The sequence below is a fragment of the Oratosquilla oratoria genome, chromosome 23 (assembly GCF_046742065.1).
Source record: "Oratosquilla oratoria isolate Oo_2021 chromosome 23, ASM4674206v1, whole genome shotgun sequence".
NCBI lineage: Eukaryota > Metazoa > Arthropoda > Malacostraca > Stomatopoda > Squillidae > Oratosquilla > Oratosquilla oratoria.
Window position 1 is genome coordinate 2,864,637 of NC_134799.1, and position 14,027 is coordinate 2,878,663.

Here is a 14,027-nt window from a genome sequence, read left to right on the forward strand (position 1 = left end):
TTCCAAATGTAAAGAAAATTCCATGACACTATACAAAGACGAGACAGCTTTTCATATTTTATTAACATACAAAAGAAAACTACCATTCAATCTTTAGCTCTTAAAAAATAACCACAAATACAATTAAACAAATATTATTTACAACACATTCTCACTCCAGCTTGAACATTTCTTCTTTGGAATCTATCTGACCTAAGCAACTTGGCACTTGTTTCACAAATTACTTGAGTACTCAAGAGGCAGCATGGTTAATTCCTTTAATACAGTGACATGACAGTCAACTGCTACCACTCTGCAGAGTAAATACTACCTGGCTGTAGTCCGTCTTGATCAAGATCTACAGAATGTCAACATACTGAAGCAGTTGATCCTGACAACACTTGTTGCTCAACAGCACCAAATTCCCATCCAGATATCCAATGAAATAATACTAGAATTAAATTTTTCTTTCATGATCTATCAACTCAGCTTCTGCTTCTAAGAACTGTCTAAAATGTTTGAAAAGAAGTCTTACACTGGACATGTATACCCAGTTCCATTTGACAGTAAGGGCATTTGATCTAACCAGGTAACAGGGAGCATGGATATTTGAACACATGGTATTTGATAAATACAATCTTTTGTTCGATTTTATACTCAAATTCACTGTGTACATTCCAATACTATTTTTCTATTGAGTATATATGTACTGTATGTAATTTTGTACCTAATTATGAGGCACGGAATTTTTTTATATTGAACTGGGTGTACAACAGAACAAAATATATGTTAAACAAGTAGCACATTCACTAATTTAAATCACAAAGACAATTCATTCTAAATGGACTTTGGTTATATAATTCTTTCCAATTTCTTCTGTGTGCTTTTCATATGAGATGAGATAATGGCTGCACTGGCATCAGCAGAGGCACCTAAGTCGGTCAAGTATTCAGCAATGTAGTCCAGGCATTGTTCCCTTACAGCTCGTCTTGAAAGAAAGAAAAAAATGAAAAGATAAAAAAAAAAGAAAAAAAAATAAAAATAAAAAAAAAAAAAAATTAGTACACTACTTTGGTTTTTGTCTCCATTGCTTTGGTTAACTTCCAAGTAAAGGCAATGACGAAACTATGGCAAGTATAGAGAAAAATTGAAAGATCAATACTAGGAATAACATTGAAAGACAGTAAGTGGGTGAGTTGGCTAAGAGAGCAGGATATTATTCCATTTTCATTCATAATTATATTCTAATCAATGTTTCTCATGCTAGGTTAGAATGAAGATTAGGGTATTTCCTTTTTCTTAAGTAATTGTTTCTGACCCAGGGCAGTGGCCCAGATGTAGGGATGACCCGTCATCCATGAGGAGCCAAGAAAAGAGGGAGGGAGGGAGGGAGGGGTGGTGAATGGGAGTGGAGTATGTGGGAATGAAATGGATGGGAGTGGATTTATGCCTTTGACTTTGGCTACCTCCCTTGTAAGGGAGAAAAAGCCCTTGGTATATGTACGTACAAAATTTAGAACTCGTTACTTACTTTTTCAGCCCAGGATATGCAGTTGGTGACTCTGCAAATGTGTCAATAATATGTGCAAGTACGGCCAACAGGTGGTGTGGGGCCCGCTCTACTTCCCAAACGCTGTCAGCACTCCGGTATAACCTAAAAAGATAAATAAAGTAAATATAGCAAAGGCCCTCTTCCCCTTTTAAGAGATGTGCTGGAAAAAAAAAAAAAAAAAAAAAAAAAAAAAAAATATATATATATAAATATATATATATATAAAAAAAAAAATATATATATATATATATTGAATGAATGCCGAAAGACTAGTAAAAAATGTGTGGAAAACACAGGTAAATGGAGAGAACACAGGGAAAACCAAGAACAAGAGGGATGGATGGATGGATGGGTGAAGCTTCTGGTAAAATAGGAATGTCTGTTCAGAAAGGTAGGAAGAGGCCATGAAATAGGTGTGAGTGGAGAGTGGTTGTGAATGGATGATAAAGTAACATGGGCCAAAGGAATTTCTTCTTCTTGCCTTCTTTAATTACTTATCAGTTGGCAAGGTGGGAGGGGTACCATGTAACAAAGCATTGGGGTACACCAGCTTCAGCTATTGGGTCCTACTATGGAGGTACTGAGTCTTGTTGCCTTACTTTGGACTCTGGCAGTGGGTGGGTAAAAATGCCCTACATCCTCAAGGAGGTAAGATATAACAGGAAAACAAATAAATGTTGGGTGGGTGTGGAACTGAATGAAGGATGGGAGGATGCTTTGGATGACTACCTTCCTTTCAGGGAGGAATAATCCTTTTGGTTTGTAGATACACAGAACTATAGGTGTTATTCACCTTATATCATGCTTGTGGCCAGGTAATGCTACTCATTTCAATAACATTCCCTCTATAGCAGAGGTTAACAGCATTACAACTCAAAGGTGTTCACTCTCCAAAACTTCAACTTGTATATGAAGTGGCTGTGTGCTTTACTTTGTGGCCCTTTTATAAGGTGGAAAGGATTTTGACATATGATGAAGCAGTGGGGATAATCCAGCTATGGCTGTCAGGCTCTGCTGTGAAGGCATTTCTTTTTGCTGAATTGTCTTTCACTTGAACAGTATGGTAGGGGACATGGATGACCTTTCACACACATGATATGATGGGAAAAGCAATGAATGGGTTTGGAAGGTGTGTGGGTATGTACGTGTATTTACCTAGTTGTATTTTACGGGAAGAGAGCTATGCTTGTAGTGACCTGCTATTGTATCTTTCAGCACCCAGTTTGATTTTAAATTCTTGTATAGTTTTTGAACTCTGTTTTCTCATTCAGTTCGTTCCAGATATCTATCACTCTGTGTGGGAAGCCATTCTTTTTCATATCTCTTCTGTAACTATCCTTTTTAAGTTTATTTTCATGTCCTCTTGTTTTTTTCTTTTTCTTTTTTTTTTTATCCCATTTTAGTAAAATTTTGTGTGTGTGTGTGTGTGTGTGTGTGTGTGTGTGTGTGTGTGTACCTTTGACTCGGCCACCCTTCTTACAAGGGGAAAAGGCGTCTTGGTATGTACATAAATTGTGTGGACATTTAAAAAAAAATTCTTCTTCTAAATATTCATTACTACATATGCATAAAAGAAATTAACTATGGGGTACAATTAACACTTTATACTACAATATTCTCTCTTACTTGTGATATATATCAAGCAGTTTTGTGAGGGCAATTCCACACCCTTGTAGAGCCGAAACTACCCACGACTTCTCGGCTCTAAGCCTGACAGACCGAATTTCACACACACGAATCAAATGCTCTGTAAATAGAATTAAGAGAATTACATTAACTGTGGAGGTAATACCAGATGAATATATACATACAGAGTAAGGAATTCTATACCGCATGTCCCCTCATGATGAAAATAGAGAAGACAGGGAGGGAAGGTCACCGTGCCCAAGAAGCAGTCCTGCTGTGGAGGTGCTGTGTCTCGCTGCATTGCTTCTGACCCAGGGCAGTGGGAAGAAGACAGGGATGACCCCTCATCCATGAGGAGCTATGATGAGAAGGTGATGGATGGGAGTGACATGGGTGGGAATGGGTGTGTGCCTTGGCTGACTACCTCTCTTACATAGGGGAAGAGGCCCTTAGTATACTGACAGATAGGGTTACACGTACAAAGGAATGAAGGTAATTTGTACTAATCTTTCTTCACGCATTCTTTCCATGTGTCCAAACCATTCTAATACTCTTTCATCAACCCTATCTGCCATTTCCTTTTCCATTACCACTCTCCTCCCTCCTCATTTCTCACTCTATTCAACCTTGTAACCACTGCCATACGTCTCAGACATTTCATCTCACATTAAAACTTTAACTCTTTGCCTCTTAAATTCCATGTCTCTGTTCCATACAGTGCTATCAGCATTAATCTCCTCTTTGCACCCATTCCTAAATGCCTATTTCTCACACTTTTTAACCTCCTTAATAAAAGTAAAATTCTAACATGCATCACCAGATGCCTGATATATGATGATTCAATGAAGCATCACAATGCTTGCATTATAAATATAAAGTCACTCTTTGAATAATAATAAACTCAGAAAACGCAATCAAGCCAGTTCACAGAATTTGGGGATTACTCAGCTACTACTACAAAATAAATATAATCAGGATGCCAACGTTGGCATCCTTGTATACCCACTTACGTCTCGTGGAGGTTAATTTCCCAAGGATGATGATGATGATGATAATGATGTTGAATCCTTATGAAGACCATATGCACTGACAAAAACCCATCCCAGTTTAACCTTCATCTGCATTATCCACTTCCATACGGTGATGCCTACGTAGGTGACATGAGGAGCAAGTGGGTACGCGATGATGCCGACGTTGGCATCTTGATTATATTTATTGTAGTCGTACCTACGTAACCTCCATTCTTTCTAAACTGGCTTCATCATATTTTCTATGGTTATTAAAATTCATGGGTGAAAGAGAACGAATGATTGAGCACTGACTTTATCTTTTATAATGCGATTATTATGATGCAACATCGCACATCGGGCAGCTAATGCTGTCAGACGTGCGATGTGCCCCAGAGTGAAGAGGTTAATCTTGATCTTGAAGAGAAGACACTTTCCTCCACTCCACCACACTTTTCTCTCTCTTCACTCAGTCCATCCCTCATCACTACTGATATTCTCTCCACTATGATCCCAAACTCAAATCACCCCTACCTTTCAACTTTGCTTCACTTAATGCTAACAAATCCACCTACTGCCAATCTCTTCCCTTTTACTTTCATCTGTACTGCAGTCATGTACATTTAATGACCCAAATTCTAGGGATCTGGTTGGAGTTCTTCCAGATCCTCTCATACCTTGACTTCATGTGGGTTGAACATACAGAGAGCTGGATCCCTTGTCCCATCACTCCATGCCACTTTGTCATTTCTTATGAGTTCCATGGGAAGGATGGTGGCAGAATTCTTTTTTCCCCCCCCAACCACAGAGGATAGGAAGTAGAATCATAGATGAGATAATGGACAGCTTCAAGGGAAGAGTAAAAGTGAGGGACAATTGTAGAACAAAAGTATCGTTATTCCTCTACATGTACATCTTATCGGTTCACATGAAGAAATGTCACCCCAGAACGGCCACATGAAGAACTGTCACCCCAATACGCCAAATATCAACAGTGGCTGAATGAGGTTTATGCTTATTGTCATCCACTTATACAACCGAAGAATCGTAAACACAGGATGGCCCACATGAACATTGGGCACCTTAGGAGGAATTGTCACCCTGTTGAAGTCTGGGGTGACGATTCTTCATGTGATCCATCTTATCTTTAAATCAGAAAAATGGTGTATGAATCCAGTCCATAAGAGCACCTGCAAAACAGCCCCTACATCATTGGCTACATGTTACCCTGCAGTCAATACTTCAGTAGACTTTAGAAAAATTCCCTTTAGTAACACCTGCATAAAATCAGTACCACTACAAAGGAATACATGCAGTCACCAACACCATGCTGATGTTACATATGATATAGAAAACCACAATAGGCAGACATAATACAAAAGTGTTATCTTACCAAGAGGAAAGAAGTTAGGGCTGGACAAGTACATTCTAGCTAAGCTTCTGATTTTGTTGGAGAGACTGTCCACTCTTAGCTCAACTGGATTATGCACTGACTTCTCCAACTCACTGTCTACTATGTTTGTCCATAAAGACTGAAAGAAAAAGAAAGTAACACAAACTTAGTTACGATCATTGAAAGCCTGACCCATATACCCTTAATCTTAGGTCAACTTGCTATCAAATGTTAACAATTCCATACTATACACCCTGGTCTGAATAATGGTAGATATTCTTACACAGCTGTGGTAAAAAGAAAATGGATTGAAATGGTACCTGGGTACCTAGTAGTAAGACATATTCTCATCTTTTGTCTTCCTTTCACTGAATGCACAGAGGGGGGGGGGATAGAAGAAGAGAGGAGAGAGAAATTGAGATATAGAAAGAGACTGATAAAGACATGGGAGGGAAAGATATAGGATAGAGAAACAGAGTTACACATGATACTCTCAATTAAATTTCTAATTCCAAAATGAACTGAAAAGTAGGTTACTGACCTGTATCAAATGAGTTTCAGAGTGACTGGCACAATGGACGATAGCCAGCTTGCATTCCCACAGGGCCCAGGGCTCAGCAAACTTCTCGTAAAGGGTAGTGATGTCCAGCAGACCAGCATTCAGCTGCTTAATGGCATCAGCAGCACCTGGCTCATTACTTTTACCTTGTATTGCATCAAGGACCTGTGCAAGAAAATCACAATAGTAAATCCAATACTCACCCTTGAGTGTAATTTACAATCAATATACTAAAAAGGATTCTTCCCCTTCACAAGGAAGGTAGCCAGACAAGGCATGCATCCACCCTCCCCCGATCACACACCCATTTGTTTCCCTTTAAAAAGAAAATCTCCCAGCGCCTTGTGGATCAATGCAGCAAGACCGCATATCCCCAGCAGAGCTGCCCACTGTCGACACCCTGAAACCCCTCACCCTCACAGGTCTATGGACTAGGAAGATAAGGACACATACCAGCCTCTGCAGGGCTGCATGTTTACAGTAGGTGAAATTCAAGGCAACAATTGATTAACTACTATCAGAACATCAGTGTAATAATAGGGGCTGACAATTAAAATGAAAAGTTAAGTGTCAGTACCATAAGCTGCACCCGTGCAACATCCTTCTTCTCCTCCAGATGCAACATGAAGTCTGAATAGGAAGATAATGTCGTCATTTCTCGAGCACTGAGGCACATCAGGGCACGTGAAAGATACTCGACCCGTACGTCCAATGTGATGTCTCCTCTGTGAACAGAAAGATACTTCTTAAAAAAATAAATCTATCTATATACCAATAGGCTTCTTCCCTCTCATAGGGGAGGTTGCCATCCAAGGCATGCAGCTACTCGACCCATCCCATACCCATTCATCACCCACTTGTTTCCCTTTTATTTTAGCTCCTTCTGGATTAAGTGTCATCCTTGTTCCCTCCCTGATGCCTGGATCAGAGGCAATACAGCAAGACACAGCAGCTTCAATTACAAAGAAACCTTCCCTCAATGTCCCTTCATGTGAAAGTAGAGACGATGAGTTATCCATTCAAGATGCATTAATGTTATATTTACAATCAGGAAGGGGAAGATAGAGGATAGGGGTGAGTAAAGAATGGTTGTGTATGGATGATGCTGTGATGCATGGAAGGGAGTGGGTGGGGGATGTTAGGGAGTACATGTGAATGATATCTTGACACAGCCTAAAGGGATTTCTTCCCATTTCTCTTTTTCTGCATGAGTGGGTGGAGAGGGGGGAGGTCACCGATTAAATGAAGTGGTCTTGCTGCATTGCTTCTGACCCAGGGCAATGGGCAAGATGCAGGGATGACCCATCAGGAGGAGCCAAGAAAAGAGGGAGGGAGGGGTGGTGAAGGGGAGTGGAGTATGTGGGAGATGAAATGGGTGGGAGTGGATTTTATGCCTTTGACTTTGGCTACCTCCCTTGTAAGTGGGAAAAAACCCTTAGTATATGTATGTATGTACAAGCCTTCTCAACTCATACCTATTCCCTGTTCAACAAACATTCCCCTTTTACTCAAAGCTCTCCATCAACCCATATATCCATCTCATTCTTGTTCTTTCTCTCAAGTTCATTCCATCCAACTCTGCACCTAACTCTTTTTGCTAGTTTCCCCTCATTCATTCTATAGAGAATATATATATATATATATATATATGCGTGTGTGTGTGTGTATAAATAAAATGGGTGAGATACAAGGATGACCTGTCATCCATGAGGAACCAAGATGAGGAGGAGGAAGGAAGGGGTGGTCAATGGGAGTGGAATGGGTGGGGATGAAATGGGTGGGATTGGATTTATGCTTTTTGACTTTGGCTACCTCCCTTGTAAGTGAGAAAAGGCCCTTGGTATATGTAAGTTTCAATCTGGCCAAACATGACTCAAAAGAATTTTTTCTTGTCTGCTCTATAATTTCTCATGTGGATGAGGGGGGAGGGGGAAATGTCACCATGTAATGAAACAGTGGGGGTAACCCAGCTTCAGCTGTTGGCCCTGCTATGGAGGTGCAGTGTCTTCCTACAATGTTTCTGACCTAAACCGTAGATGGGGATAAGTGATGACCTTTCATCCTTAACCCCTTCCATACGGTGCCGCACACGTAGGCGTCATGGACTTAGATCTCGGTGGCAGCAGCCAATGCCAGCCGTATGACGTGTCGTAATAATACTCGCATCATAAAATATAGTCACCGCTTATATCGATCGTTCTCTCTTCACCCGTGAATTTTGATAACCATAGAAAATGCGATTACAAAAGAATTAGAAAGAATGTCATTATGGAGGGGCGACTACAATAAATATAATCAAGACGCCGATATGGCAGCCTCGCGAATACACTTGCTCCCCATGACGCCTACATGTGCGGCACCGTATGGAAGGGGTTAAGGAGCTACGATAAAAGGGATAACAAATATGTATTGGATGGCTGTGGGGTGGGTGAAGGTTAGTGTATGCCTGGACTGTAACCCCCTCTCCCTTTGTAAGGGGGAAAGGGCCTTTAAGTACATGTGTGTATGCTTGCTTGGAGGAGGAGGAGGAGGAGGAGGAGGAGGAGGAGGAGCAGCAGAAGAAGAAGAGAGAGAGAGAGAGAGAGAGAGAGAGAGAGAGAGAGGGGGGGGGATATTAACAGATACAATAACATCTTCAGCTGAACTCACCCAATCTGATCAGCTAGATGGACTAAGATTTTGGCAGCTCTATAATAGTCCTTGTTCCTCTCATAGAAGCGCCAGAGGAGATGGTGCAAAGGAGGTTGACCATTGGACCGACTGAGGAAGGGTTCTATGAACGGAGAGGTGATGGCTAGCAACCGTTCTGTCCTCCCTGTGTCCACAAGCCATTGGTAGACCATTGTGTGTGCCAGTTCATCTTGACTGCCAACAACCAAGGAGATAATCTGCAAATACATAGACAATAGGTTTCATATACATATACCAAAGGCTTTTTCCTCCTTATACGGGAGATAGCCAAAAGACAAAGGCATAGAAACTACTCCCACCCATTCCTCCCCTACATACTCCACTCCCCTCTACCCTCTTCCCTCCCTCATATCTTGGCACCTCCTGGATGACGGGTCATCTTTGCATCTCGTCCACTGCCCTGGGTCAGAAGCAGTGTTGCAAGACACAACACATCCACAGCAAGGCTGCTTCATTAATTTGGCAACCCCCCCTCTCCATCCCCTCAATAGGTTTCAGTAACGGAAATTGGAACTGAAAAAAAATCATGGTTCTCAAAACAAGCTTAAAATTAATAATAACTTTAAGCAGATGAAAAGCACTGCTAGTACATATGTATACCAAAAGGTCTTTTTCCCCTTATGAGGGGGGTGGCTGATTCAAGGCATACATCTAACCCACACACATCCAAAACCTCATTCACTGTCCCCACCATCTTAGCACCTCATAGATGATGGGTCATTCCTGTTCCCTGCTGCACTGCTTGGGTTAAAGGCAATGCAGCAAGACACAGCACTTCCGTAGGAGGGTCAGACAGTTTACCCCCACTGTTTTATTTTAAAGTGACACCTTTACACTGCCCCTCACCCACTTAACCTCTTTTCATATGATGATGCCTACAAAGGCGTTACGAGGCGTGAGTGGGTATACAAGGATGCTGGTGTTGGCATCTTGATTATATTTATTTTGTTGTTGTAGCTGAGTGACCCCCGAATTCTGTGAACTGGCTTGATCATGTTTTCTGTGTTTATTATTATTCAGTGAAGGAGAATGAGTAATTCAGCAGTGACTTTATATTTTATAATGCGAGTATTGTGATGCACCAATCATTGTACCTCAGGCATCCAATGGTGTGTGTGAGAATTTTACTCATATTGAAAAGGTCAAGAAATTTATGAACCAGACAAGAGGAATGTCCCTCTGGACCATGGATGACATGAGTCTCTGTACAGATCTGAAGCTTTGAATTAATTAAATGATTTGTGTGGAGTGTGGGTCACAGTGAAATATTTATGGAGGTCACCTTACGATAAGAGTAACTGAAGCAAGTATATGTCTGGGAGAAATGAAAAATAGATATTTAAGAATGCAGAGAAGGCTCTACGAAGGTGTGACTGTACCCATGGCATTGTACAAAGGAGAGACTCTGGTTATTATATGAGGTGTCCGGAGGTAAAGGGGCGACATCGCCAATACCTGATTTTGAGTAAAACGCATTCAAAGTTGAACTATTGATACTGGACATTTCTCTTGACTTATTACATCCATGTTTATAATATAAACATGGATGTAATAAATCAAGTGAAATGTCCAGTATCGATAGTTCAACTTTGAATGTGTTTTACTCAAAATCAGGTACAGGAGTCCCTCAAATAACGTGGATTCGAATAACACGGATTTTATTTCAAAACCATCTCAAATGTAGAGAACCGTTTTAAAATTCGCGCCGAGTCGGGCACGCATACGTACACACGCGGCAACATCACAAACATTTGTGGTGACTGCTTTCTATTTTACCATATACAGTCGATCCTCATATAATGCGGTCATTATGTACACTGGGAACTGCTCAAACAAGGGTGTGGGGCAAGGGGATAGCCGTGGGTAGCTCCCTGGCAAGGGGATAGCCGTGGGTAGCTCCCTGTGGTTACGTGTAAACCTCCCGGTACTGATGCAGGAGGGAGGGAGGGGAGGAGAGGGGGAGTAGGGGGTGGTAGGGGGGTAGCCAACAAGCTTTAGCTAGTCACTTCCACCATCTGCGCCATGCTATCATGAAATTTTACCGCCCTAACCTGTTGAAGTGTAATGTTTCTTTCGTTTGGAACACAACTAATAGTCTGATAATGACTGTGCTTGTCGTGTCTTAATTTCTCTTATGAGGTTCTTGTTGTTACTGGCGGTGGTGGTTTGAGAGATCAAAAACAGGCATATACACGCTTACACACGTGTAGACACGCACACGTAGACACGTGTTAGACAACCAGTGTATGTTGTGAATGCGCGTGCGTGTACACACAAATACGAACACAGACACACGCACGTACATGCTTACTTGTACATGTGAACACAGACACATACATGCACGCACGTACACACATACATACGCCACATACACACACACGTGTATACGCCACATACACACACATGTATATACGCCACATACACACACATGTATATACGCACAAACACATACACCACATACACGCGCACACACACACACACACACGTACACATACATACAGTTCTCGGTATCTAATATGGAAAGTCAGCATACGCGGATTTGGTCATACGTGGTAATTTCAGGAACCTAACCCCCGTGTTATTTGAGGGATTCCTGTATTGGCAATGTTGCCCCTTTACCTCCGGATGCCTCATATGGGAGGCAGAGATGAATGATAAATGTTTTTGAGGTGAAGTGTTTGAGAAATAAGCTGTTGCAAGAATGGATTGAGTAAGAAGTGTGGATGTGAGGTAGATAATGGAGGTGGGTAGGGAGTTCTTGGAAGAGTAGATGAGAGTATTGAGGTGGTTTGGACATGTGGAAAGAACGAATGTGAGAAGACTAGCCAAGTGTAAAGAATTTGAATGGATGACTGAAAATGATGTGGATGCACAGGGTGCAAGGGGCTTTGCATGCACATAAGTGTGTTCCTCAGGTAGGGAAATCTGTCAGTCTTTTACACCTGGTCTCTTGTATGAGTGAATGAATGAAGGAATGATAAATCTTGTTGAGATGTTCTCATCTATTTCATAATCAATTTTGGGTGGATGAGGAGGGGGGGGGTTACCTCATTATTTAGAATTCTATTACAATGTCAAGTTCACGAGTTCTTACTTTCTCAGCATACTCGTTGGCATCTGTGGACGGAAGAGTAGGTGCTGGCGGAGTCGGGGGCCCAGGGCGAGTCGGAATACTGGGAGAAGGAGGTGTCACCACTGTAGAGCCCATCAACTGATTCAGTTGATCCACAAACACTCGATAACACTCCAAACTGTGGGGAATTCACACAAGTCATTAATATCTAAAGCACGTTGAGACAACAAATAATACGAATAAGGAGAATAAACAAAGAAAATATTATTTTGTATAATAACCTCCACACTTCTAATCCATGTGGAGCTAAGACGTGAGGGAAAACTATCCCAATATTCTTTCATCAGCACTATCTACTAGCTCCCTTTACAACCCTAGTCTTCACTTCATTTCTCACTCTATCAATCCTCAAAACCCCCACCATACTTCTCAAACACATTTAAACTTCTCCTTTCTGCCTCTCTTAAATTCCAAGTCTCTGTCCCATATAGTGCTGTAGGCACAACCACCAGTCTTCTCTTTGCATCTATCCCCAGAGACCTATTTCTCACTACACTTTTCAATGCTCCAAGACATATACTTGCTTCCCTCTTTATACATTTTTTCTACATCCCTACTTTATTCCCTGCTCCATGCGACTCTAAATACTTAAAACTAGCCACTTCCTCTAACCTCTCTCCTTTAAGACTAACTTATAACTCACTGCCACACTCTCCTTGTATTTCAACTTTGCTTTCACCCGCATTTACTTTCAACTTCCTACAATCACACACTGTACCTTCTTAAATTTCACCACTAAATGCTTTAAACCCTCCTCTGACCAAGCTACAAGCACAGCTTCATTAGTAAAGACCAACTGGTACCTCCCACTTCCCTCCACTATCTCTCTCTAATCTCCAATCCATCACCCTTGCATTTACGTTCTGTAACCCCACATCCATGTACACATTGAACAGCCACACCGACATAAAACAACCCTGGTGCAAGCCTGGTTTCACCTCAAACCACTCTCACCACATAAAATACTTGTACTTAATTACAATGGCATGGGCTTAAATACATACATACATATACCAAGGCTTTTTCCCCCTTACCAGGGAGGTAGCCAAAAAGGACAAGGCATAAAATCATTCCCACCCATTCCATCCCCGAAAACACTCCACACCCCTCCACCCTCCCTCCCATCTTAGCACCTCCTAGATGACGGGTCATCCCTGCACCCTGTCCACTGCCCTGGGTCAGAAGCAGTGTCGCAAGACACAGCACATCCACAGCAAGGCCGCTTCATTAAATCGGCGACCCCCCCTCTCCGTCCCCCCATATAAAGGAAGGGCTTAAATACATAGCAAAATTACTATAATTGTACATACATATACATACATACATATACCAAGATTTTTTCCCCCTTCCAAGGGAGGTAGCCAAAAAGGGAAAGGCATAAAAACACTCCCACCCATTTCATCCCCAAATACACTCCACACCCCTCCCACCCTTCCTCTCATCTGAGCACCTCCTGGATGACGGGTCATCCCTGCACCCCGCCCACCGCCCTGGGTCAGAAGCAGTGTCGCAAGACACAGTACATCCACAGCAAGGCCGCTTCATTTAATCGGCGACCCCCACTCTCCGTCCCCCTTTGCATATAAGGAGAGGACGGGGAGAAATCCCTTCGGGCTGCGTCAAAATTTACTCACACATACTACCCCACCCCCCACCCCCCCGCCCATTTCTCCTCATGCAGTCACAACATCATCCATATACAACCATTCTCCACTCACCTCTGTCTTCCGTCCTCTCCCTTCCTTCCTAAACAGACATTCCCCTCTTCCCCAAAGCCCCCTTCACCCCATCCATCCACCTCATCCTAGGACGTCCCCTCATGTTCACTCCCTCCACATCTGCCTTCCATACCTCTTTTACTAGTCTTTCTTCACTCATTCTTTCCATGTGTCCAAACCATCCTAATATTCTTTCATCAACCCTCTCTCCCAAATCCTTTTTCACCCCTGTTCTCCTCCTCACCTCCTCATTTCTCACTCTATCTAGCCTAGTAACCCCCGCCATACTTCTCAGACACCTCATCTCAAACACATTCAAACTCCTTCTCTCTTCTTCTCTTATGTTCCACGTTTCTGCCCCATACAGTG

At 42.1% G+C, this 14,027-nt stretch overlaps 1 protein-coding gene across 2 annotated transcripts in view; it reads right to left on the reverse strand.

Moving 5' to 3' along the window:
• Positions 1–44: 44 nt before the first annotated feature.
• Positions 45–14,027, reverse strand: part of Nup154 (nuclear pore complex protein Nup154) — a 44,097-nt gene continuing 30,114 nt past the window's right edge. For both annotated transcript variants that reach the window (XM_076206482.1, XM_076206481.1), the window contains exons 20-27: positions 11,902–12,058; positions 8,766–9,004; positions 6,694–6,841; positions 6,099–6,281; positions 5,558–5,696; positions 3,158–3,278; positions 1,511–1,633; positions 45–967 (exon numbers count right to left, since the gene is read on the reverse strand). In XM_076206482.1, coding sequence (XP_076062597.1) covers positions 832–967; positions 1,511–1,633; positions 3,158–3,278; positions 5,558–5,696; positions 6,099–6,281; positions 6,694–6,841; positions 8,766–9,004; positions 11,902–12,058 — 1,246 coding nt within the window. In that variant the 3' untranslated portion in view covers positions 45–831. The remainder of the gene's footprint in view (positions 968–1,510; positions 1,634–3,157; positions 3,279–5,557; positions 5,697–6,098; positions 6,282–6,693; positions 6,842–8,765; positions 9,005–11,901; positions 12,059–14,027) is intronic.